General features: G+C 37.2%; 1 protein-coding gene across 1 annotated transcript; it reads left to right on the top strand.

Moving 5' to 3' along the window:
* The first annotated feature begins 216 nt into the window (after positions 1–216).
* LOC141010287 (uncharacterized) lies at positions 217–26,965 on the top strand. The gene is made up of 38 exons (XM_073483160.1): positions 217–621; positions 2,862–3,038; positions 3,127–3,210; positions 3,285–3,389; positions 3,469–3,624; positions 3,828–3,971; positions 4,067–4,210; positions 4,464–4,607; positions 5,142–5,261; positions 5,485–5,604; positions 5,719–5,763; positions 5,856–5,903; positions 6,011–6,037; positions 11,690–11,749; positions 11,919–12,059; positions 12,397–13,745; positions 15,300–15,542; positions 16,284–16,446; positions 16,563–16,649; positions 16,807–16,857; positions 17,153–17,218; positions 17,526–17,621; positions 17,838–17,888; positions 18,006–18,071; positions 18,596–18,646; positions 18,740–18,808; positions 18,919–18,966; positions 19,188–19,229; positions 19,313–19,381; positions 20,297–20,344; positions 22,028–22,075; positions 22,970–23,017; positions 23,155–23,196; positions 23,301–23,345; positions 23,995–24,036; positions 24,143–24,178; positions 24,268–24,303; positions 24,425–26,965. Exons 1-38 carry the CDS (start codon positions 612–614, stop codon positions 24,508–24,510), a joined length of 4,407 nt encoding a protein of 1,468 aa, XP_073339261.1. The 5' UTR covers positions 217–611; the 3' UTR covers positions 24,511–26,965.
* The last annotated feature ends 940 nt before the right edge of the window (positions 26,966–27,905 follow it).

Below are 27,905 nucleotides of genomic sequence, written 5' to 3'. Positions count from 1 at the left end.
GCACCAGTAAGGGCGCCCAGTTCAGCCAACTGATCTTACACACACCCCTTCAACCGCCAAAAAAGGCCTGCCAGAGCTACTGGTCCGCAGAGCTCCAGCTAAGAATAACCCGGGCCTTCTGGGGGATAAAGTTACCTAGAAGCCCCCCCTGTGCTATGCTCTGACCTATACCCATGTGAGGCACCAATAACACTGGGTGGAATATTCTGTCCATTCCCCCCTAACCTTACCCAGCCCTGTGCTTAGCCTGGTGCTTTCCTTCCCCTTCCCTGCGTTGCTTTGCTTTGGCCCCTAGATCCCCCGCTGCAATGCTGCCACACTGGCAGCTCCAAATTCCCCAACACCTGTGAAACTTTATGTTTGATTTTTCCATTTTCTTCATTTTTTTTAAACCTTGGAGGAGTTCAACCTGTGGATTACATGATGAACGGAACAAGACTGTGATCACCAAGTGGAAATGGAATAACTGAATAACTGGGACATTTTTGTTTTTACTGACAAGTCGATGCTGATTGGGTTCATAACAAATCTGTGATTTTCCATTCACTTCTGCATGAGGAGGCTTTGCCCCCAACTCAAAGGATAATACCTGAAATTGTCTCCATACCACCATGGCTGAAGGTAGGACTGTTACACCTGCACCGGGCCTACAATTATTAACCTTTACTGCTTGATACAACACAGAAAGCCCAAGTCATATATGCTTTGTAATAAAGAAACTGCGATGTTATGATGCTGTGTGTCCTCTTAGGAAAATGTGTTGAAAGTTGGTTGCTATAAATACAGGATATCATGTAGCCAGAGTATTAGTATCGCTGTCCTGTGACAGACATGACTGCTGCTGGGGCTGACCTCTGGTTTTTCAACAACTTTCTGTCCTTACCATCTAAAAATAAGGCTACTTGTTATGCGTGCTGCTCAAACAAGTAATATTTGACAAATAAATATTTCTTTAGTGAATCTTATGGGGCTTAGTGAATAAAAACAGCAGCAACAGGCGGTTTCAGTCAGATTCAGTATAAATTTGTGATGAAACACTGACACCATATGTCCATCCTGAATAACTCAGCTGACTGTGGGGACAGTTTTTAGTTTTCATAACCCAGCACTTGTATATGAGGAAGTGAATCATGATTCGGGCATGCACAGAGTTCATTCGCAGTTAGAAGGTATCTGTAACACTTTGGAAAGAACAGCAGCATTGGTGCACTCTTACTTAATTAGTTGACGATGGTTAGGATAAGGTTTTAAATACCATCAAGACTTTACACTGTACTAAACAGGTGGGAATCATGCGCATATATGTTTGGATGACCTAAATGAGAATGTCAGATATTTCCAGCTGAAATGTCAGATAGGTTTATGTTGATTAGGATACGATCTTAATCAGTGTCTTCTAGTCAACATAATCCTAAAGCTTACGTGTCGATGCAACACAAGGGAAGAGGTTGCCATTTGATGAAGGCAAAGATCAGACATACTATCTTCACTGTGTCATGTTTGAATCCAGGGCTGTAATTATGATATACATTGTGGGGGACATCCCCCTCCTTAAATATATTAATGCAAAAATATAGGCTAAATAAAAAAATTGCTATGCCTTGAGAAGAAACCACACACCACCACCCTGAATACTCATTAGCACATGTAAGTAAAACCATAACTTAACTAAACAAATTATGATTATTACAGTATTACTGCTGGTTCTATTCCAGTGTACTGAAGTTCTGTATGTGGTTTGTCTGAGCTGTTTATCGGCTAAAATAATTATAATAAAAATAATATAAAATGAAAAATAAATAACATAAATTCTTGTTGGAGCATTAGCTAGGTAGCATACTTTCTTTTCATTAGTGAATGAACAAAGAAAAAATGTGTTTCATGGATTTCTGTGAATATTTTAGAATGGCACTTTTCTTGGTGGGGGAGACCCCCAGACTCCAACCGATGTGGTCACCCCCCAATGTTGACTCCATGGCTAAGGCCTTGTTTCAATCCTTTTTATCACAGAGGAAATAGCCTTCACCTGTCTTGTTTTAGCTGCAGTGTGTATGATGAGACTGGAACAAGATACTGTCTTCAAGGTAAAAATATATAAAAGGAACTCCAGCTGATAAGTTTTTAAAGATGGTTGTATGTCATTATTTATCACTGACTGAACTATATCGCCAATTTAAAGGTGCTCTGTGTTTTCTTTACATTAAACTATTTTAACTAAAACACACTGACAGTGAATCTTTGAGGTCTAACTAACATTAAAATGCATTGTTCTTAAAATTTTGAAAACTGCCCTGTCTACACCAATGTTTACTTCCTGTCAGTCTACTTCTTCTCCCTTTATGCCTTTATTGATATAATGATGTAGGAATATGTGCGTAATCACTGGCGGACATGTTTGTCCTTCCATCGGCATGCAAAGGAACAAAACAAGGTATCAAGCCAAAAGGCGTTGCTCAAAAACTTTATTTCCGTCCAAATTGTAATCAAATCTGATAACATTTTAGCAGCCAATGTTATTTCTTTACAAAAACACATAACCTAACTTTTTTTTTTTATAGGGAAACCCTGTAATATGATTATTAAAATTGTGATCAAGATCTGTACTGACATACAACACGTCAGCGCCCTCTGGCAGACAAACTATGTAATTTTTTTCATACCACTGTAATCTGATATTACGATCTGCACAATTGAGTGTTATGTAGACTGACAATGAGGCCAATTATACCAATTATATTACGTAACTTACTGTAAAAGTTCAAACCAGACATCTTCATGTAACAGAAGCAAAAGTTAGAGCAAAACAGGGACATGGTTGATTTTTCAGAGTGACTTTAATATCTTTACTCATCCATCTTTAGCCACTGGGTCCAATGGAGTGGTGGCACCACAGGCGAGCTCCCTCAGGTCCAAAGGTCTGGGGCTGCTTGGGAAGCTGAAGATGTCTGCAGAGCTGCTGATAGCTCTGGCTGCCCTCCTGTCCTGGGTGACGGTGGGAGTGGTGATGTTTGACTTTGTGGAGTACAAAACAGTCCCTGGTAGGTCACACATACCTGAAAATGCACCTTTTTTTGACTTCAGTCACCAGACATGCATAATTACCAATATATCTTTTATTGTTCTCAGACATTCAGCAAATCATCACAGACCCTGTTGGAGCAGTAAATGACGCTTATGATGAAGTTTCCAGTCTGCTCAATAAGTTTCAAGGTACATAAGAGATACAGAAGAGTGCATGCATACATGTTTTTTAGACATCTAACATCTTATTTCTGGTCTTCTAGAATGTGCACCTGATTTAAGTGACCCCACGTCTGTTGCCACTTACGCTGCTGAGGAAATATCGCACGCAAAAGATGGAGTTGTTCGCTATTTTTCTGATGAGGAAGGTATGAAAACAACCAGAAAAGAAAGCTGTTAACATTTTGGCTGACGTGTGATGTAACCATGACTCTAATGATCCCACAGGGAACTTCTACCTCGACTATGTTGACCCTGTGGTCATTGGTAGACGGGCTTTCCACTCAACGAATGACTTCATGGGTGGAGTTGTAGGCTCCTTCAGGGACACATTGTGTGCTATAGTGGATACTGTATTGGATACTATATTGGACATTAATAAAGGTACGTATTCTATATTTTAATGCTTATTTCTTACAAAGGAATCCTTTGAATTCACAAGAAAATAGCATGATAAATATTCTAATTAAATGTGTAAAAACGACTAATCATTTGATTCATTCATCTAAAACTCTACTTCAATAATTCTTGCTGAGTTTGATATTAATAAATTAGTTTTTCCCTCACAAATGTCCTTGTTTTCTCAGGAAAAACTGACGTTAGCTACATTGACCCTGTGGTCATAGGCAGAGGTGTCTTCAATGTTATTAATGAATTCACATGTGGAGTGGTGGGCTACATCCAGGATGTGCTCTGTGCCATCCTGGACACTGTTCTGAATGTAGTGAAAGGTATTAAACCTCCTAACATCTTAAAATGGCCATTAACGCAGCACACCGTTTTGATTTTACATATTTGTTCTTTGTGCTTATTTGTTTTCCCCCAGGAACCACTGACGTCAGCTTCATGGACCCTGTGGTAGTTGGCAGAGATGCCTTCAGTGTTACTAATGACACTCTGAGTGGAATAGTGGGCTACATCCAGGACGTGCTTTGTGCCATCGTAGACAAAATACTGGACATAACAAAAGGTACCTGCTTCATATTCTAACCTTTACATTAAATATAATTATGTCTGTATTGTTGAACCCTTAACTCATGACTAAACCAACATTATTAGTTAATAACGTTTGTATTTGTTATAGATATATAGTTTTGTTTTTTTAAAGAGAAAATTAATCATTGATTGGTCATTAACTGTCTTTTCAACTAAATGACAGAATAATTTGTTGAATGAAGTAACTAACCGGAGTTTTGGGCCTGGATGTGTGTTGTTCTTCTCAGGAACCACTGACGTTAGCTTCATTGACCCTGTGGTTATTGGCAGAAATGTCTTCAGTGTTACTAACGACTTTGTGAGTGGAATAGCAGGATACATCCAAGATGTTCTCTGTGCAATCATGGATGTAATACTGGACGCAGTACAAGGTACAGTATCTGTCGTGGTTATTAACTTTTACCTAATCTATGTATGTGTATCTCTACAATACCTGGGATGTCACCAAGTATATTAGGCTACTTAAGTATATATTTGAGGTACTTGTACTGTACTTGAGCATTTTCATTTATGCTACTTAATACTTCTACTCCACTAAATTTCAGAGGAAATCCTCCTACTTCTTAAGTTAAGTAATATGTATATATATGTATACAGGCTAGTTTTCATTTTTAAAGATATGTGGTTCTCACAGGAATACATACAGTACATACAGTATAATAATCTTACAGAATATGAAGCTTTGCTGTCGATTAAACTACTCAAAAGTATAAGAGAATACTGAAAATCAGCCGATAAAATGCAACATTCACATTAATGCAGTGATATTAGTCAAAAACATAATAGTAAAACCGTGATAGGGAAGTATGAGTACTTTTTGCCACTTTAAGACAAATTTGCTGACTTACTTTACTTCAGCAAGGTTTTGAATACAGTACTTTTACTTGTGACTTTCTGTTGATCAGGTATCCAGAATGCTTTGGGATTCAGCCCCATGTCAGCCCTGAAGAGAACAGCAGAAATCACCACAGAACAAATCAGCATGCTTGTGGGCTACATCTCCTCAATGCTGATTGGCGAACAAGGTCTGTTTTCACACATGACAACGTATAATTTACATATCAGCCACATTACGGTTGCTGGTATGTCACCATGAGTTTACTTTTTATGGGACTGCTCATATTTCTCTTTGGAAAAAGGTATACAAATATATATTGTAATGGGAGAAACAGTGAACAATCTGAAGTTGTATATGTTAGTATTATGAACAGCAGCTCTGACTGAGTTTGTGGTGTGCTGATATTTCAGGGATCATGCCTGAAGTGTCCATTGACCCCATGAAAGTCGTTGAAGATGCCATTCTGGAAATGTCAGACAAGAAGGATTTGTTTATAGCTTCCATGTCAAGCATGCTTGTTGGTGATCAAGGTATGCTTGTCTTTTTAATTCAAATGCTTCAATACTTCTGATCCAGAAAGACAAAAATATGTATATTAAAAAATCTTGATGCATATTTTGCCATATTTTCTTCTCATGTTTTAGGTGAACCTGCTGCCACACCGGTTGTACACATAGTGACTGAAAAAGGTTTTACTTTTTATTAGTTTTAATAAACCTAAAAGCATCTTACTAGCCTATTTCTGCAAACTACAACATGTCTTTTTCTTCTGTTTGACTAGATGAAATCGTAGCTCCCGTGCCTGATATAAAATTGGTACAGAGGAAAGGTAAGTAATGGCAATAATTTTCCTTGCTGTCACAATACAGACAATAAAAATAATGGTTAAAATATTAAGCTAATTGTCATTTTTTTATTTTCTTCTTTCTAATGTAGGTGAATTCCTGCCACCTTTAGAAAAAGGTAAGAAAACGCCACACTATGATGTTTGTTATGGACAGGTTTAATGTGTGCTGCCCGCAAATAGTGGCCTTTCAAGCATGTTTGCATTGATTTTTGTTTGTCTTTGTATGAACCGGTCTCAAGTCTGCCTTATGTCTTTTTCTAATGTATGATGTAACTGTATGTGATGTTTGAACAAACTCTATTAATTATGGCATGAACAATTTTTTATCATAACCACTGTATACTTTCACTGGAATAAACATCTATGACCTGGTGACTGCATCTCTTCCTTTGTTTGTCACACTGACTGTTTGTTGGATGTTACATTTCACTGAACTCTGCATTCACATCTTTTTGTTCCACTCATCATATTTTGTGTCATATGTTAAAAAGTTTTGTTATGTTGAGCTTGAAAAGGCGTCTTTAATATGTGTCTGCCACCTGTATTTCAACAATTTAAACATCTGTCATATCCTGTATGCTGTTTGTATCTGGATTGTTTGTATCTGGATTGTTTGTATTGGATGACGTGTGTGTCCGTGCCGAGTATTTCATTTTGTCTTTGCATGGAATAATCATAAATCATCAGTACAACATGTTTCAAAAGTTAGCCTTCAGAATATTACTCACTAAATCAATGGTGGGTGGTAATATTTTTGGAATAAGTCTGGCAATAGTCTAAATGTTTCTGTTTGTCATCAATTCCCATGAAATGAAGAAGATATCTTGTTTGTTTTTTTTGCACCATAGATGAGAGACATTTGCACTGACTGCTAAATTATCCGCTATATTGACCCAACTAATTCTAAGATGCGAAAGTTAACATGAAATACGTCCATTAAATCATAATGTAAATCCCATGTTAATGTATATCAGCTACATACTCAGATGCTCTCCTGTCAGGATCCTGATATATTTCCTCTGACAGTTTTCAGCATAGTTGCGACTGTCTTTTTTACCCACTTATCATCTGTGACACTGGCAGTTCCTGGCTGACATTTCCACTTATCAGAAATGTATTTCCTCTGTGGCAGTAAAATATATCAAATGCGCCATCAGAGATTCGTATAGGGTGAACTGTACTTCCTAAAAACTTTAAGGGACTAAAAAAAGGTCAACTATAAATGGACTTAGAGAAACTCTCTAGCATAAGGCTACAAACAACCCCATAATGTGAAAAAAGAATATTTGAAGTTTGGTATACAGTATTAACAGTATTTTACAGTATTTAGAAAAAGCAATGTAAGATGGAAAAGGTACATGTCTGATTATTACTTGATTAATCTATTACTTGTACCCATACCTACCTTAGACCTCCATTTCTGTTTACTTTTAGTTTATTTTCAATCAATCCCACATACACTGTTCTGCTCCAATCAGTACTCACTGAGCATTAAATATGTGTACATACGCAGCTAAAAATAGCCCCCAACAAAAACCATTATTTACTGCTCTTTTCAGGTAAAGTTTACTAAAAAGTGAAGTGCCCAGCTGTTTCAGGAAGTTACTTAAAATGAAACTATACACTTGTGACACACTTTTAAAGATTTACCACAGTAAACTCTACTCTTTACTCGGTTTTGGTCATTTCAAGATTTGCTGACAACAAGGAAATTGTAAAGATATGAGCATATTTTAAGTGCTGGACTTGTTTCAGTTTCTTGAAGACGTTTCACCTTTCATTCAAGATGCATCTTCAGTTCTAACTAACTGGAGGGGAGTTTGCAGGCTTTTAACCTGATATGAGCATATGTTGAAAGTTATTAACTTCCGCATGTGCTGTGTACTATGTAATGCTATGAACGGTCATTTCACCCCATCAAATTCTTTCTGTACCTTAAAACAAGTTTTCGGAGCTGCATTTCTGTATAAAAATGCGTGAAGGTGAAGGTCGGATTAAAAAGGTCACATGGGTGGATGATACAGTTACAGAGATCATGCAAGCTGCCAAAGAAGAAGCTGCTGCTGCTGCTGCTGCAGAGTTAAGTGAAGCCCCAGACTCAAAGATGGAGGAGGAAGCTGAAGTTCCCTCTGAAGCAGATCTGACAGCGGCAGAGGAAGATGATGGTATTCACACGGTTTTTCTTTCACACGGTTTTTCTTTAATAGTCCAATTTTTTAGTCAGATACAAGATCGATAAAAGGCACTAAATTTGTTGCTATCACATCACTAGTGAAACATGTCGACGTCGAAGAAACGGAACATGAACGAGCACCGGAAGATGAGGAGCTCCTCCATGATGACGGCAAGGAGGAAGAGGAAGAGGAAGAAGCAGTAGAGGGGGATACTAAGAAGGAGGAGGAAGAGATCATTAAAACCGAGTGGGATGCAGCAAACATTGAGGAAGAGGAGGAGGAGAAAGAATATGACGGCGGCATTGTTACAGAAGAGGATGAATTAAAAACAGCAGATGACGAGGAAGAACAAGAAGATGGAGATATTAAAAATGAAGAGGTTGAGATAGAAGCAGAGGAGGGGGAGAAGGAGGAGGAGGCCAAAGCTGAAGAAGTTTTGGTACACGGGGAGGGGGAGGAGACAAAAACAGAAGAAGAAGTGGTAGAAAATGAGGAGGAGGAGACCAAAGATGAGGAAGTTTTGGTGCACGGGGAGGAGGAAACCAAAACAGTGGAAGAGGGGGTAGAAGATGATGATGATGATGAGGAGGAGGAGGTGGAGACCAAAGCTGAAGAAGTTTTAGTACAAGGGGAGGAGGAAACCAAAACAGCGGAAGAGGGAGTAGAAGATGAGGAGGAGGGAGAGGAGGAGGAGGAGACCACAGCTGATGAAGTTTTGGTACACAGTGAGGAGGAGGAGGAAACCGAAACAGCAGAAAAGGTGGTAGAAGTTGAGGAGGAGGAGGAGACCAGAGCTGATGAAGTTTTGGTACATTTGGAGGAGGAGGGGGAGACAAAAACAGGAGAAAATGTGGTAGAAGATGAGGAGGAGGAAGAGCTGGAGATGGAGACCAAAGCTGAAGAAGTTTTGGTACACATTGAGGAGGAGGAGGAGAGAGTAGAAGAGGTTGAGGAGACCAAAATGGAAGATGAGAAGGAGGAAGAAGAGGGTACAAAAACTGAAGATGCTATAGAAGAGGAGGAGAAGGAGGAGGACACAAAAACAGAAGAAGAGGCTGATGAGGAGGAGATTGAAGATAAAGATCTTCATGAAGAAAAAGACAAAGAAAACATTATAATAAGCGACATTGGTGTCAAAGAAGAGTTTTCAAAAACTGACCAGGACGATCAAGCTTTAGATCTTCATGATGATGAGTCTTTCTATGAGGAGGATGAGGAAGAAGAAGAAGAAGAAAAACAGGAAGAAATGGAGATTCACGTGGAGGTGGATGATAAAGAGGAAGAAAAAGAGCCATCTGTCCAACAGCTTGACCTTAAAATCCTGTCAGCTGAGAAACTCGATAATGCCAGCGTAGCACCTGAATCCGATGATGAGGAAGAAGGGACGACTGTTCTCGACGAAGACGAATACTCCGACATCATCGACGATCATGATGAAAACAACAACAACAGTGAAAGTGGGAAACCTGAACTTAAACGAAAGAGGAAGGTTCATATTCCCCATGAGAGGCTCAGAAGACTTGGATCAAGAGCTGATCACAAGCATGAGAAAGGTACAACACTTTTACCATTACTCTCATGTATGTTTCATCATTTTCTTCATTAGCAGGTTAAAAAAATTTTTTTGAATGGTGAGTGTGTTCATCATGATGAATGTAATTTGGAATGATAGTATGAGTATTTATCATCTTTACATTTCCTTAACATGTTTTCGAATGACACACTAAATGCTTTGTGACATGACTAGTTTTAAGGGCCTAACAGATACTTGAACGTCTCATGTATATTATTTCGTATATTTTATTTCAGTGCTTTTTGTTAACATTGTGTTTTTGCTGTTTTGTTCTGAGTGTTCATCATCAAGCAGAGCACCAAGCTTTTAAACCTTGTTTCATCACAAAAGGTGTTTCATTACAGATTAAACAGATTAGATTGGTTTTAGGAAATGTTTGCTGTTTTACCCAGAATCAGAGGCGAAGGCTGATATCAGAAATCTCTGTGTCATTTATATTCAGTAATGAGTGTGACTTATACTTCCCTAGGATATGATTATCTCTTACGTCTATCGTGAAACATCCATAAAAACACAAAAAAGATGATCCTAATAACTGCAGAACTTGCCTTAAAATCACAGTATTTTTTAGTTTTCTTTAGCGTCAAAGTAATCCAGAGATAGCTGTCTGTACACCCTTGGGTAAATTGTAAACAGGAACTGCTAATGGCCTACTTTTAATAGTTCCAATTAGACAAATTGTAAACAAATACAAATACAGGTAAAAAAAAATACCAGGACTCAAGTTGTAGCCCACAGCTAACTCACCTGCTCCCTGGCAACATTGTACTTCCTGTTTACATCCACCAAAGCGTCATGCAAAGAGGAGCTACAAAACAGAGGTAATGCAAATAATTATAATGTTGTACAAGCAATACTTTAAATATACACTTGGACTTTATGATATAATATAGACCCTCTTTGCAAATCCCTGTGCTAGGCTAACTTTCTTCACCTGCTTGTAATTAGATAAGCTAAGCTAATATTTTTGTTGTTTTACGGATCACATTGACCACAAGTAAATTCATGACATGTGTTATTTGACCAAAATGTTTTGTATTCTTGCCTTAAACGGCCTATGTTTTGACTACGTTAGCTGTAACGTTAGCTAGCACAGTATGCATGGACTGTGTGTGCAGAGCACCTATGGTGTGTTTGAATGACTAGCCTATCCTCCAAAACTCCTCAGGACAAGAAACACCTGTTCTTCCAGTTATTTTCCCCCACCTCTCCTTTCTGTTTGTCACTCTACAAAACAATTTGTAAAACCTTATGAGAAGTGCAAAATATCTGCTTAAGTTGAGCTAGCAAACTCACTCGGACATGTCTTCACCTCAGTTTTTGGGGCTCCAAGGAAATCTTGGTCGTTATTTGTGTATCTGCATTGATCAGTCTGGGATCATAATATATAGGCTAGTCCTCTATAAACATAAGTTTGTGTGCTTAACCAATAGCTATCTGTACTGGACACATAGGAACTAAACTGTTAAACTCATCTGACCACAAGAAAGATTAGCACATTAAATTTAAAAAACCTATAGAGATGGATATGATAATGTCAAGTCAAGTTTTATTTACATCAGAAACTCATCCTGACTTAGGTGTGAATAGCTGCACTGAAAGAGGATCTTGGGGCTAGTACATCACCTGTTAATTCCAGCTCCTTTAACTGTGCTTTTTTTTCATCTTGATAACTACGTGAGGACAAATCTATTTCCTAAAGTGCTAATTAAATTGGCAGCTTAAGTGTTCCTTCTTTAAACTGAGCAGTCATTGCCTCAGGCAGTGAGCCATTAGTAGAGACAGCAGCTAGATGGAGCTAAAGGACTGAGAAAAACATTGATTGATTTCTGGATGAGGACATTTTTGGAATGCTTTTGGTGTGTTTGTAGCCATAGTGTTTTTAGTGTGTAATGCTTACAGTGCTTCCTAGGCAAGCATGATTACTTGTCGTGATGACTATATTGCTGGTCTGACTTTTGGCTAGAATTGCTCTCTTATGTACTGTATATTTATATATATTTCTGCATGAAATACTTTAGTTCTCAAAGAGGCAAAGGAAAGGCACGCAATAAAAGAAGTTAAAGATGCCATTATGAAAGGTAATGTTCTTGAAATTGTGCACCCTCCACTTTGTTTTCTCCCCAGATATTTTTATGTTTCCTAATTTTCTCATTGAATACATTGATTTGATACAACTTAGTAAAACAAGAATGTACTCTATCTACATGAGCACCTGATAACTTTACTTATGAATATGGTTGTTTACAGACCTCAAAGCTGCAGAAACTGAAAAAGAGGAGAAAAAAGAGAAAGAAGCCAAACATGAGGAGACCATAAAGATAAAACTAGAAGAGGAAAAGCCAAAGGAGGAGGCCAAACCAGTTCAGAAGAAACAACAGAGGCTCAAAGGTAATTACACTTCATCAGAAAGTTCAAATATTGTACATGGACATGTACCTGTGTAAACACAGAAACCAGCCTTTTGTAGAGTTTATGTACAAAGTATGAAATAGGTTCGAAACAGAATGATGTTCAATAATTTCTTTGTTTAACCTTAGTGTATATGCATATGTTATCACTATAAGCATATACGTATGATAGTTATTCAGCATTTTCTATTGTTTCCATATAAGCAACATTCCCACTTGTACACAAAGATGACAGTATACTCTAGCTGTGTAGTCTGTTACAGACATGTTACGGTACATAAAGAACTGACAGTTTTTATAACTTGATGAACTTTTAGAAGAACCAAAGCCATCTAAAGACAAAAAAGCAGAACAGACACCCAAAGAATTGGAAGAAGTAAAGAAACCCCTCAAAGAAAAGGAAGAAGTAAAGAAACCTCTTAAAGAAGAGAAAGAAGTCAAGAAACCATCCAAAGAAGACAAAGAGGTCAAGAAACCATCCAAAGAAGAGAAAGAAGTGAAGAAACCTCTCAAAGAAGACAAAGAGTTGAAGAAACCATCCAAAGAAGAGAAAGAAGTCAAGAAACCTCTCAAAGAAGAGAAAGAAGTAAAGAAACCTCTCAAAGAAGACAAAGAGTTAAAGAAACCATCCAAAGAAGAGAAAGAGGTCAAGAAACCTCTCAAAGAAAAGGAAGAAGTAAAGAAACCTCTTAAAGAAGAGAAAGAAGTCAAGAAACCTCTCAAAGAAGAGGAAAAAGTCAAGAAACCATCCAAAGAAGAGAAAGAAGTCAAGAAACCTCTCAAAGAAGAGAAAGAGGTCAAGAAACCTCTCAAAGAAGAGGAAAAAGTCAAGAAACCATCCAAAGAAGAGAAAGAACTCAAGAAACCTCTCAAAGAAGACAAAGAGTTGAAGAAACCATCCAAAGAAGAGAAAGAAGTCAAGAAACCTCTCAAAGAAGAGGAAGAAGTCAAGAAACTTCTCAAAGAAAAGAAACAAGTCAAGAAACCTCTCAAAGAAGAGAAAGAGGTCAAGAAACCTCTCAAAGAAGAGAGAGAAGTCAAGAAACCTCTCAAAGACGAGAGAGAAGTCAAGAAACCTCTCAAAGAAGAGGAAGAAGTCAAGAAGCCATCCAAAGAAGACAAAGAGGTCAAGAAACCATCCAAAGAAGAGAAACAAGTCAAGGAACCTCTCAAAGAAGAGAGAGAAGTCAAGAAACCTCTCAAAGAAGAGGAAGAAGTCAAGAAACCATCCAAAGAAGAGAAAGAGGTCAAGAAACCTCTCAAAGTAGAGAAAGAAGTCAAGCAACCTCTCAAAGAAGAGAAAGAGGTCAAGAAACCTCTCAAAGTAGAGAAAGAAGTCAAGCAACCTCTCAAAGAAGACAAAGAGGTCAAGAAACCACCCAAAGAAGAGAAAGAAGTGAAGAAACCTCTCAAAGAAGAGGAAGAGGTAAAGACACCATCAAAAGAAGAGAAAGAAGTCAAGAAACCTCTCAAAAAAGAAACAGAGGTTAAGAAACCATCCAAAGAAGAGAAAGAAGTCAAGAAACCTCTCAAAGAAGAGAAAGAAATGAAGAAACCTCTCAAAGAAGAGAAAGAGGTCAAGAAACCATCCAAAGAAGAAAAAGAAGTCAAGAAACCATCCAAAGAAAAGAAAGAAGTCAAGAAACCCACCAAAGAAGAGAAAGAAGTCAAGAAACCATCCAAAGAAGAAAAAGAAGTCAAGAAACCATCCAAAGAAGAGAAAGAAGTCAAGAAACCCACCAAAGAAGAAAAAGAAGTAAAGGCACCATCCAAAGACAAGAAAGAAGTCAAGGAACCCATCAAAGAAGAAAAAGAACTAAAGGTACCATCCAAAGAAGAGAAAGAGGTCAAGGAACCACCCAAAGAAGAGAAAGACATCAAGAAACCATCCAAAGAAGAAAAAGAAGTCAAGAAACCCATCAAAGTAGAGAAAGAAGTTAAGAAGCACCTCAAAGAAGAAAAAGAACTAAAGGTACCATCCAAAGAAGAGAAAGAGGTCAAGGAACCACCCAAAGAAGAGAAAGACATCAAGAAACCATCCAAAGAAGAAAAAGAAGTCAAGAAACCCATCAAAGTAGAGAAAGAAGTTAAGAAGCACCTCAAAGAAGAGAAAGAAGTAAAGGCACCATCCAAAGAAGAGAAAGAGGTCAAGAAACCATCCAAAAAAGAGGAAGACATCAAGAAACCATCCAAAGAAGAAAAAGAAGTCAAGAAACCCATCAAAGTAGAGAAAGAAGTTAAGAAGCACCTCAAAGAAAAAAAAGAAGTCAAGAAACCATCCAAAGAAGAGAAAGAAGTCAAGGAACCCATCAAAGAAGAGAAAGAAGTAAAGGTACCATCCAAAGAAGAAAAAGAGGTCAAGAAACCATCCAAAGAAGAAAAAGAAGTCAAGAAACCCATCAAAGAGGAGAAAGAAGTTAAGAAACACCTCAAAGAAGAGAAAGAAATAAAGGCACCATCCAAAGAAGAAAAAGGAGTAAAGGCACCATCCAAAGAAGAGAAAGAAGCCAAGAAACCATCCAAAGACGAGAAAGAAGTAAAGGCACCATCCAAAGAAGAAAAAGAGGTCAAGAAACCATCCAAAGAAGAGAAAGACATCAAGAAACCATCCAAAGAAGAAAAAGAGGTAACAAAACCATCCAAAGATGAGAAAGAAGTGAAGAAACCTCTCAAAGAAGAGAAAGAAGTCAAGAAACCCATCAAAGAAGAGAAAGAAGTAAAGACACCACCCAAAGAAGAGAAAGACATCAAGAAACCATCCAAAGAAGAAAAAGAAGTCAAGAAACCCATCAAAGAAGAGAAAGAAGTCAAGAAACCTCTCAAAGAAGAGAAAGAAGTAAAGGCACCATCCAAAGAAGAGAAAGAGGTCAAGAAACCATCCAAAGAAGAAAAACAAGACAAGAAACCTATCAAAGACGAGCAAGAAGTCAAGAAACCTCTCAAAGAAGAGGAAGAAGTCAAGAAACCATCCAAAGAAGACAAAGAGGTAACAAAACCATCCAAAGATGAGAAAGAAGTGAAGAAACCTCTCAAAGAAGAGAAAGAAGTCAAGAAACCCATCAAAGAAGAGAAAGAAGTAAAGACACCACCCAAAGAAGAGAAAGAGGTCAAGAAACCATCCAAAGAAGAGAAAGAAGTCAAGAAACCCATCAAAGAAGAGAAAGAAGTAAAAACGCCTCTCAAAGTAGAGAAAGAGATCAAGAAACCATCTAAAGAACAGAAAGACAAGAAACCCATCAAAGAAGAGGAAGAAGTCAAAAAACCATCCAAAGAAGACAAAGAGGTAACGAAACCATCCAAAGATGAGAAAGAAGTGAAGAAACCTCTCAAAGAAGAGAAAGGAGTCAAGAAACCCATCAAAGAAGAGAAAGAAGTAAAGACACCACCCAAAGAAGAGAAAGAGGTCAAGAAACCATCCAAAGATGAGAAAGACATCAAGAAACCATCCAAAGAAGAGAAAGAAGTCAAGAAACCAATCAAAGAAGAGAAAGAAGTAAAAACGCCTCTCAAAGTAGAGAAAGAGATCAAGAAACCATCTAAAGAACAGAAAGACAAGAAACCCATCAAAGAAGAAACAGAAGTAAAGGCACCACCCAAAGAAGAGAAAGAAGTCAAGAAACCCATCAAAGAAGAGAAAGAAGTCAAAAAACCTCTCAAAGAAGAGAAAGAAGTCAAGAAACCCATCAAAGAAGAGAAAGAAGTAAAGGCACCATCCAAAGAAGAGAAAGAAGTAAAGAAGCCCATCAAAAAAGAAACAGAAGTCAAGAAACCTCTCAAAGAAGAGAAAGAAGTAAAGAAGCCCATCAAAAAAGAAACAGAAGTCAAGAAACCTCTCAAAGAAGAGAAAGAAGTAAAGCCATCATCCATAGAAGAGAAAGAGGTCAAGAAACCTCTCAAAGAAGAGCCAGAAGTCAAGAAACCCATCAAAGAAGAGAAAGAAGTAAAGGCACCATCCAAAGAAGAGAAAGAAGTCAAGAAACCATCCAAAGAAGAGAAAGAAGTAAAGAAGCCCATCAAAAAAGAGACAGAAGTCAAGAAACCTCTCAAAGAAGAGAAAGAGGTCAAGAAACCTGTCCAAGAAGAGAAAGAAGTCAAGAAACCCATCAAAGAAGAGAAAGAAGTCAAGAAACCATCCAAAGAAGAGAAAGACGTAAAGAAACCTCTCAAAGAAGAGAAAGAAGTCAAGAAACCTCTCAAAGAAGAGAAAGAGGTCAAGAAACCATCCAAAGAAGAGAAAGACATAAAGAAACCTCTCAAAGAAGAGAAAGAACAAAAGACAGAGCCAGCAAAGCCTTCTAAAGAAGAGAAAGAAATTAAGAAGACTGCCAAAGACAAAGAACCTGTCAAGAGGAAAGAGGATAAGACAGGTATGCATAGGCCAGCAATACAATGTTTAGCAAATACACAAAAAAGGAACATTTGACTATTCCTACCAAAGTTGCATAATTATAAATTATAGCATAATCTTTCTTCTGCATTTCAGCTGATGAACCCCAAAAGACTGTGAAAGCTGTCAAAAAGCATATAGTTCCTGTTCTGAAAAAGGAACTTGTTAATGTTACAAAAACAGGTATGTAACAGGCCACACTCAGCTTTGGGTCAAGAGGAATTGAACAGTATTCAAAACTATTCTAGTAGTAATATATTTACATTACATTTAAAGCATGGATCAATATGGAGCTAAGATAAACTAATACATTATATTTATGAATTATCCCCAATAACAGAGGTTCCCGAGGTTCCTAAGGCAAAAGCCAAAGCAGAACCTGCAAAGAAAGGTATGAGCATGCTTTCATTCTTTTGTGTCAATTGTCAATTCAAGAAAAAGTAGTTTTACGTTATTTAGCGGTTTAGATGCTACATAACCTCATAGCCTATCAATCTTTAATCAGCCCTTTCAAGAATTAAACTTCATCTTAACATATTTAAGCCAAATATTTAGCATATTTTTCCTTTGCTGACACTGATTTTTTTATGTGTAGAACACATAAAAAACTACATATTAAGTGTCACATAATAAACATGTGCCTTTATGTATAGCTAAGGCTTTTTGATGTCATAATTTTCCACCAGTGGCAGCTCCCAAGGAGCCCAAGAAGGAGCCAAAGCAAAAAATCAAACCTGAATCTGTAAAATCAGGTAATGCAAAGATTCACTGACGCTGCAGTCGAAGCCAGAGAGCGAGAGGAATATAAGAAAATAAAACACTGGAAATCCTTACATCAACAACCAAATTAATACAGTTCTACTGAATCACAAACTACTGATCTTACAGTTGAATCAACACCTCTTTAGATAAAAAATAAAATAAAATGGCAAGATATCAGTCAGATTTCATCAGCAATACTGAACGATGCTTTGTAGAGTTAAAAAACAAAATGTAATAGAATGAAATAAAACAGTATGACACTAAATTGTATCATAATCTTTCTGCTGTTCATTTCAGCTGATGAACCCAAGAAGACAGTAAAGGTGGTCAAAGCTGTAAGAAAGCAGATAGCTCCTGTCCTGAAAAAGGAACATCTTAATGTTACAAAAATAGGTAAGTAACAGGCCACACTCAGTGTAACCACATGTGAACTTGTTACAGTGTGTGACATTATAAACCATAGGCAAAATAATTATGATTATAGTTTGTATTGAGTGCTACCATTACATGTTGGCTAGTGCCTGCAGTGATGCAGTTTCACATGTAGGTGGAGTTAATGTCAAGCTAAGATGAGCTCATGAATTATCTTTTTGAATATTCCAATAATAGAAGTTTCTGAAGCTCCTAAGCTGAAAGCCAAAGCAGAACCTGCAAAGAAAGGTATGAGCATGCTTTTATTCTTTTGTATTGATTTTTTTTATTGTTATATTAATCATTTCAAGAATTAAACTTGACCATATTCTAGTCAGAAACTTTGCATTTTGCATTTTCCACCAGTGGCAGCTCCCAAGGAGCCCAAGAAGGAACCAAAGGAAAAACTCAAACCTGAACCTGTAAAATCAGGTAATGCAAAGACTCACTGACGCAGAAACACTTGAAATCTTTGCATCAACAACCAAATTTATACGATACAGTTCAACAGCACCACAAACTACAGATATTATAGTTGAATCAACAAAAACTCAACATTATGATCTTCATCAAGACACAATTTATTATAGGACCCTTGTATTAGACTGCATTAGTTTTCACAACTAATGTTCTTCAACACCTTCCAAAAACTACTAAAACTACTCATATGAGAACATTTTTAGACTTAACAATATTGTGATTGTTGTCTGTACATAGATTGCAGGATATACCTAATTAATTTCAGTTTACAGTCAAGCTATTCTAACCTTTTGCCCTGTTTCTTGACACAAAAGTTTCAAAGGAAAAGGCCAAAGCAGCTCCTGCTAAGAAAGGTAACGTGCACATTATTAGTTCATAATGTTCTTATCACCAAAGAGAAACATTATTATTATTTTTTTGTCACAATGGAAATAAAACTGTCCTGCTATAAGAAACCTTGCGTTCTCGACACACAGAAGCTGTTAAAGCTGATAAAGAAAAGGCCAAACCAGTCACCTTGAAAAAAGGTCAGTGTTGCATTTTATAATGGACATGAAAATATCCAGCTAACTGGATCTTGAGCAACAATTTCATACTGTATGTGTATTGTATTTCCACAGAACAAGAGGAGACTCCCAGAAACGCCACTCTGGTAAAAGAGAGAGTCAAAATAGTGCCCATGAAAAAAGGTAAAATTTTTTTTGGTGTATAGCTTTGATTGGTTTTAGATTCTTCCATGTTTCAGTGGTTTGCGTCAGTGATCCTAAGCATACACCTGTGTTTGTTTTTTTGTTTTCAGTTGTCAAGGCACCAAAAGAGAAAGTCAAAGCAGTCTCTGCAAAGACAGGTTTGGCAAACTTTTAACATTGCAAACATCAAAATGTTCATGCCATCACAGGTTTTGGTTTTGCATGCTGAACATCATGTCATATGTTTTCTTAAGCAGCTGAGGTTTCAAAAGAGAAACCCAAACCAGTTCTAGCACAGAGAGGTAAGAGCTTACCTTACATTCGGTCCAATGTGTCATCTTATTTTCTGTGATGATGAACCTAAACTCTCTTTTTACAGAACTTGCTCCACTCAAGAAAAAAGCCACCCCAGTTGTTAAAGGTAAGAGGACACCAATCAACATTTATGTTAATGTTTTAATAATGAAGTCACTGATTTTCATTCTCATTCGTTTTTTCTTACAGAGGCAGAAGTACCACACAAAAATGTCTCGCTAACAAAGGAGAAGGTGAAGGTTGTGCCACTGAAGAAAGGTCCGTCTGTTTGGTTTTTTTACAGCTCATTTTAAGATTGTGTATATGCTCACCATTTCAGCTAGTCAGTTTTTGTTTAACTTGAACCATTTCACTGTAATATTTTCTCTTCATTAGTGCCTGTAACTCCAAAAGAGAAAGTCAAACCAGCACCAACTAAAAAAGGTAATTACAGTAATTAAAATACTTTCACTGTTATTTCATTTTTAATTTTGACAGCCTGCTTTCTTAACAATTTTTAGTCTGAATGCTTCAATTTCAGGGTAATAAGCTGCATTAGTTGTAAATCGGGTATGGTGACATGGTCACAACGTGCTGGAAATGGCCAACTCCACTGATATTTGTGTTACTATTATCATTTGCTTTCGAAGCTGAGGTTCTCAAGGAGAAGAAGGCCAAGCCACTGACTCCCACAAAAGGTTTGGCTTTGCGACTGTAGTTTCTTTGTTGTTTTCTCGCTTAACTGTATACATTAGAATTAATAGGGCCGTGTATTTTTCTAGCGCCTGTTATCAAAGCAAAGACTGCTGAAAAGAAGAAAGGTATGCAGCACAAGTGTGTTTCTGTCGTGCTTTAGAGGAGATTAACATGTGTCTGCTGATGAAATGCTAATCAGTGTTCATGCTTTACAGCCACAAGATAATGACAATTTGTTTGTTTTTTTTAACAAAAATCTCAATCACATCTCCAAGAAATATTATACAATGTCATCGGATTATTCATAAATCTATTATTTATTTAAAAAAAAAACCCAAAAAACAGGCATTTATTTTGTATTTATTCCCTATAGAAGCTGAGGCCAAGCCAGCTCTTGCCAAAAAGGGTAATTCTGATACAATCAATCATTATTTGGCGAAAAGATAACTCTTGTTAACACGAAAACTGAACTCATTTTCACCCTGTGTTTTGCTGCAGCACCTGAGGTCCCAAAGGAGAAGCCTAAGCCAGCTCATGAAAAGAAAGGTAAATATTTAATTACAACAAGACATAGTATACATATTCATATTTGAGTTAAAAAAAAATGTTGAAAAAATGTTATTCCTTTGAATTAGCTCCTTCTAAAACAGAGACTGGGACAAAGAAGGAAAAGGTCAAATCACTCCTAAAGAAGAAAGGTAGCCTGCCAAAATCATCAGCCTGAAGATGATTTTCTGGGCTTGTAGCTTAGAAGAAAGAATATTATCATCTATACACAGTTGCCAATTTATTAGGTGAACCTAGCTAAAGCTAATGCAATTAATACAACCTTTATGACGATAATAAAGTTAAGTATTTGTTGATTCAACTTCTGCTGCAGTTTGTGTTGCTTTTGAACTGTACTGAGTTATACAGATGCATTAGTTTTGGCTGGTTACACCTAATAAACTGCTGGTGAGTCTATATTATAATCCCGTAGGTTCACTAAAGGAACTCTAACATGTTATCACACTAAATAACAACAAAGCTCATGAGAACCAATAAATTCATACATTTACTCAGAGCCCAAAGTATCAGTGGACAAAGTCAAGCCAGCTTTCACAAAAGGTACAAAAATGATGACACCTGCAGCTCACATTGTCATGTTAGGTGACAAATACATAAAACTTTTAATTATAAATGAAAAACAAAATGCTTTGTGTGTCACTGTGGTAATTAAAGGGCAAGCATTGTCACAAGTAAACATTTATTGTATTTTCCCCCTGATGGATCAGCATTATTGAGGGGAAAAGGCCAAACCAGTCCATGTCAAGAATGGTACATTAGTGGTGCTCCATCTACATCCTTGTAATTACAGTTATCTGGTCACAGGATGTAGGTCATGTGTAAAAGCTCTGATTGGACGGCTCACGAGGGAAACAAGCACTTTGCATACGAGATCAATAAATCACTGTAGAGGATGTAATGTACAGGAAATGGAGGTTGATTCCTCTGCAGCAGCTGCATCGGCAAACAGCTGCTTCCATACAATGATCTTTAAGAATACTGTATGCCTGCTTAGATAGGCGTAGTTGATAATTCATCAAGCTTTTATTACTCACCTCTTACCCACTAATTCATGGACAATAAAGAGCTGCGATTACACAGCAAATTATATCCAAGCCAACAAACATTTACAATGTGTTGTAAATGTTGAAATGCGTGGAACATAAATGGACGCTTCAAGCCCTTAGCTCTAGAACGGAGGTTTGCACCTAGTACAAACTGTGTTTAGGCAAATGAAAGCTACGAGAACATGTAGAAAATATGCATTATATAGAGCCATACGCTTTAAAAGAGGTGAAACTCTGGTTGAGTGATTTTCACAGATTATTTCATGTATAATGAGGAAATAGCATTATATGTCCATTTCACATTTGAGGAGATGATAAAAAAGCAACAATAAGTACATAAAGACTTCTTGGTTATAATCACCAGATGCCTAATATATTCAGCCCAAACCAGCTGCTGATGTTAAAGGCACAAATCAATAGTGTTTTCTCACTTTCTAACACAAATTACAGCTTTCTAGCCATAGATTTCTCATGCTGTGTGAGCTGCTTTAAGGTTTTAGAAACTCAGTTTTGTTGTGGTTGTGCTGTGGCTCCAGCTGCAATATGCCTTTTTGGACAATTAGATAATTGTGACTTCCACTGTTGAGATCCTGTGACCTTATTTTTCCTTTTGCAGAACTGGAGACTCCAAAAGAAAAGGACAAACCTGCTGCAGTGAAGAAAGGTACAGTGTCTGCAACAATGAATACTGTTATTGTACATATCAGCATTGTTCAGATCAGATTATGATGCAACAAGAATCTCAATTTGGTGATGCATTTGAGGCTATCTTAATAAGGTTTTATAGTCTATATAGATATTATAGTATAAATATATCTATTAGAAATCATTCCACAAAGAAAAGAACTGTATGCTTTATCAATTGCATTTTCTTCCTGATGGTGCAGCCATGTTCAGGGAAAAGCCTAAACCAGTCCGTGTGAAGAAAGGTACAACTGTAGTGCTTCAGTAGAGGCAGCACTTCATGTACCAAGCCGAGTGCAACATGTAATCTGATTACAACATGAAGGCCACTGCAGTCTGTGAATGTAGCCATTGGTTTATTTAGAGGGGAAACAGACATTTCTACCAGCTGCTGCTGAAACCTGAGAATATTTTCCTGCTGAATGTGATACTCGACATCCTTTATAGAAAACATTAAAAATTAAGATTTAGAAATGTGTTTTTATTCAGCAAGAAGATATTCTGTTATGAATCCTTATAAACAAAAATAACAACAATTTTGACTTCTTTGTCTATAAATCTTAGGCTTATAGACAGTAAGTGTACAGAGAGTTCAGCAATATTTTCCAGTAGCTTACTGCACATGCATGTTAGACATTTTTAATAACCCTAGAAAGTCTATTGGCAGTGATGTTTTCAGTTTTTGCTTTGGGACCCTAGGCATGTCTGTTCATAACAACATATCATTATGAAGAGACGCTGCAGTAAATCAGCCACATTAATGTCATCCTGAATCTACTCTGGTAAAAGATGCATACGCTATACTAGTTAACACAAGCCCTGAGGGGTCAGCAATATTGTAATTGCCAATTTCTCACTTATATTTGTGAAACAGAGCCTGAGGTCTCAAAAGCAAAGGTCAAACCCAGTGCAGCAAAGAAAGGTACTGCATACAATCTGTGTTGAGTACATTAATACATCAATATACTGTGAATTTATGGAAAATACTTTTGAAACTGCAAGAGGACAGAGCAGCTGCTTGATCATTTCATGGTTTGTCATCATTTTGATTTATTTCAGAAGACAGAGTTCCTAAAGAAAAACAAGAGCCTGTAAAGAAAGGTATCTTCACTTTTAAGAAACTGACCAAACGGTTTACAGTACAACTACCACTGTACACTTTAGACCTAATTATTCGTGAAACTTTATGTATTTGTTTATTGTAGAAAAAACAGTTGAGAAGAAGGCAGCCAGAGAGGAGAAAGCAAAAGGTAGGTTGAAAGTTAACGAATAAATTCGCCCAAAAATTTTAATTAAGTCATTATCTTCTCATGTGGACGGAAATTCAAGTGCAGTTTCATAGCTTACAAAACATTTCTGCAGCATTCGCTAAAACAACTGAGGTAGATGGGGACTTGTTTTAAAATGTAGAAAGAAACAGCTGAAAAATAACATACAATTGCTCCATACAGCTCATACAGCATAATCCAAGTCTCCTGAAGCACTGAGATCCCAAATGGATTTGAAATGACATTATTTAAACCCCTGACGTGTGGTCGAGCTTGTGCACCCACTTTGGACAGGATCTTTGCTAACACTTTTAGCTTAGCAACTTAGGTGAAGATGTTGGCTTTAAAAAGGGTATAAATAATGTCTTTTTGATAATAACATCTCAGTTTCGGATCTCTAGCTCAACTCTGTTTTGATGTGCAGCTCCAGAAATGTTTTGTGGACGATGAAACTTTATCTGACTATCCATCAGCATGAGAGTGAGAAGATAATGACTGAATTTTCATATTTGTGTGAAATTTTCCTTTAATGTAAATAGATTAGGGAAATGTCTGTGTGAATTATATAAACAGCACCAGCATTTGCATATTCCCCTGCATTTAGTTAATCATTATCAATCTTTTGTAACAGTGGACAGAGTTCTTAAAGAGATACAGGAGCCTGCAAAGAAAGGTACAGTTGTTTGTTTTGCAACTAAATTTTAAGTGTTTGAAATACTTTACTACCACTTCTAACTATACTTTTATTTATGCATGGAAATTCTTCTTTTTTGTTCTAGAAAAGAAGAAAGTTGCCAAAGAGGAAAAAGTAAAAGGTACTGAATTATTGCTTATTGAAGCAATAATTCAGGGTAATAGAACACTGTATTGTTTTATGGTTAACATCATGTTCTCTTTCCGATAGCAGAGCCTTCTGTATCAGACAGCTTTCAGATGGAGGGTGAGTCCAAATTCCCTTCTCATAAGCAAAATATCACACAAGTGTGCGAACAGCACACTCAGTCTTCTCTCGGGATGACAGATAGAAGTGATGAACATATTATTCTGAACTCCCTCCACAGATGAGCTGCCCTACTTCCAGTGTTTTTTTGTGGACGAGGACGAGGCCCAGTTCCCGTTCTACGCCTTCTCACCACTGCAGATTTGAAGCTTCAGTCTGAATCCAGCCTGAGGTTTACAATTTAGCCAACTTACTGATAACGACAAGGTCAAGTCACTGAGCACGCCCTGCACTGCGTCACTGTTAGTCTTCAGGAGAGAAACCTGGACGAGCAGAGGATGATGGGTGATTTGATGTGATGGACCGACTTTATTTTTATTTCCAGATTTGGTTGAGCTCTCGTACCAAATACATGCAGCCAGTGTCATTCCTTTCCATTTTTTTAATGTATTTTTTTTGTTTTTAATTTGCGTTTTGAAAGGTGGATATAATGCAATTATTCAAATGGAACAATAGAGTACATTACCTTTGTGGAGCATTTATTTAGGTCCTCACAGCTACACATGCAAATAAACATGATGGTGCATTTTTTTTAAAGAAGGAACATATTGTAAAGTATGTTCAACTATGCAGTAAACAGGGTACAAAAATGACCACAATCTCTGGCAGACAGGTGTTCAATTCCTCCAAAGCCACATCGACTTGAAAAGTGGTTTGTACAGTAATCGTACATACATTTTTATCCTCAGTAATTTGTGTACTTTTAGCTTTTTTCTTGTAAAAGGCAATGTTTTTAAGGCTCAACTTATCCTGCTTTTAAAGCCCTTACATCAACAATTGGGCATTTATAGTTTGTGCATAAGTCTTGATAGTTTTTCAAGGAAACTTTTAACTTTTCACACATATTCCAGTATTTCTCCCCAAACGGGTACAAACAAGCAATCAAAGCATTAATGAAAGCAAGGAAAGTTTTTTTTTGTCTGTTTCTGTCTACTTATGTGTCAAAAGGAATGACCATGCACTGTATATGAGAGCTCCCAACACTACCTGAAACACTACCTTTAAAGTCTTACTAGACTGTACCATGTAGATGCCATGTGTGCCAGCTCCTCATTTCTGACATTGGTGCTAAAAACAAGCTTTGCATCATCTGCACTGTCAGAATGAGCCCCGAGTTTGTATAATTGGACAACAAGTTGGAAACCTGTTTTCCAACCACTTGTTCTAGTCAATGAGATGGCGAGTAAACGTCTTTTCTTGCACTGTTATAGAAGATGTTTTACAAGCTGGAACATTAAAAGTACAGTAGGGCACATGTGATTAATTTTTTGTCAGTCAAAAGGGATGACTGCTGTGGCTAACGGCAATTCCTTGATAGACCAAAAACGCACGGTCAGTAACTTTTGGTTATTGGCTGTTTGTGTGTAGAAACACGATTTATTTTTGCAACCTTTTCAACAGGTTCTTATAAACCAGAAAGGGTCAGAAAATGTTTAAAAGTTGTAATGTTTTTGACATTTATAACATGAATATATCATTGTATTACATCTGATTACTGTGCTAAAACAAAGGTGACAGGTTTCATATTACAGTTTATGGAAGTCCTGTGCTTGTGATGTACACTTTCAGATTGATTTTGAATACTGAAACTGGTCAAAAATCCAAGTCACATGTTTGAAATCTCTGAAGAATGAAGAGAGCTGCAAGAATCAGCTCCTTCACAGGTTTATTTGTCAACCTGAATGTTGTTGTTAACGCGGTGATGTTGGAGATGAAACTACATATCTGCACATCGTGTAATTGCACAGTTGTTGCAGAGGGCGCCACATGCTTGAGCAGATGATCTCGGATGTAAACTGGTACATTATTTCTCAGCTTGTACCAGCTGTTGTTTACATGTAGCTCTTTACATTTTGCTCCATATGCTGCATAGAAGGCAGTTATTATTACAGCTTGTGACACTAATCCCAAATTAAATCCACTTATCTTTTTATTGAAATAATAGAAGCACAGTCTTCATGAGTCCATATATGGTGCATACGATCTGCTCCAGTAACTGCACTGTAACAGCTGAGTTATGAGGTGCTGTTCCACTATCACTGATCCCAAAGCGACAGTGTCTTTGAATATTTCTATGAGTTATTGGAATGAAAGTAGAGATGTTGTTGCTAATATTTGATTTATGGCAACAAAAGATAAATATTTGCTTCAGTCATTTTACTAAATTATATTTAACCCACACTTTAACCAGGTAAACATGTGCAATATATACATTTTTAAATATCTGAGTGATCAAAGCATTGTATGTTTGTCGGATAGTCGAATGAAATGTGCATGATGTGTGTGTTTTTGTTTCACGCTCTGTTTCTGTGATATTTTCCCCAATGTTCAAAATGGCAGCACTAAATACTTGAACTTATTTGACACCAATTACTGACATCTGTCGCTCAGTTGTGTTGCTAACATGAGATGTTATTCATATTTAAAATAATCTCATTGTAAATAGTTAAATAAATTGAGAAAAGGAATTTTAATCCGGTCCCTGCTACTGAAACTGCTCTTTAACTGCAGGTAAATTCACATTATGTATCATTTGTTAATTACATCTTCCTTATGCTTGTGAATAGTAGCAATTTGACATTAAAACAGAGCAATGCAAATATTTCTTTTGTAAGTCTATTTCTTTTGTAAGTCTTTCTCTAAAGGTCAGCTTTCTGCCAATGTCATGGCAATAATTTGTGGTCAATGCAGTGATTGATGAAGTTAAGTCTGGCTATGTGAGATGAGCAATGAACAAAACAAAAAGTTTTCCAATTTTTCAATGCGCTTTATGTCCTCATGTCATGTCATGAAAAGTGAATGAATGGCTGGTTTCAGTTGTTTTAAGTCATTAATGACACATTTATATTATTTACGCTTACATTTAAAATCAGTTTACCTAAGCTTTATATACGTTTGCCGGTTTACAGTCAGGTCCTTCACACTGATGATCCCTCATGAGGCCAGAGACGGGTTACTACAGGGCAGTTTACACCACTGACACAGATTCCACACAAAGAGGAAACTCCTGCTGCTCTCCTGGGAAGCTCACTGAGGAGAGAAGAAGTTACACTAAACTATCATCTCTCACTGCTTCTCCGTCGTGGAATGCGATAACCCTTTCAGCGCGACTGTGCTGCTGTGAACACCGTGACACGAACTCGCCTGAACTTGTCTTTTAACTGTTGTCACCCCGAATACTTATGCAAATGATTTGGCCTGGATTTTGTGAGAGTTAGGGGGAATATTTTTGGGCATCCTATAACTAGAGCATAAAGATAGATTTTAATTTAAATTAATTCAGTGGGCAAAGGCCAAATGAGTTCCACTCCAGTTACCACGGCTTCTTTGTGTCACACGCTATTCAGAGGTGGCCAAAAACTTGGCAGCCTGTGTGTTGGGATGAGAAGAATGGCCACTTGTAGTCACAGTGTTCAGTAGGCTCGACACAGCTCACAGGGGAGGACAGAGAGGCGTTCGCTTGGCCTCTTAAAATGTGGGAAAGACTGAGGTTAGATGAGGGAAAGCTTTAAAACTGTGTCCTCTTGTTTGTAACAGTTGCA

Source organism: Pagrus major, chromosome 16 (genome assembly GCF_040436345.1).
Source record: "Pagrus major chromosome 16, Pma_NU_1.0".
NCBI classification, from domain to species: domain Eukaryota; kingdom Metazoa; phylum Chordata; class Actinopteri; order Spariformes; family Sparidae; genus Pagrus; species Pagrus major.
This window is presented reverse-complemented; position numbering and strand designations above follow the sequence as displayed.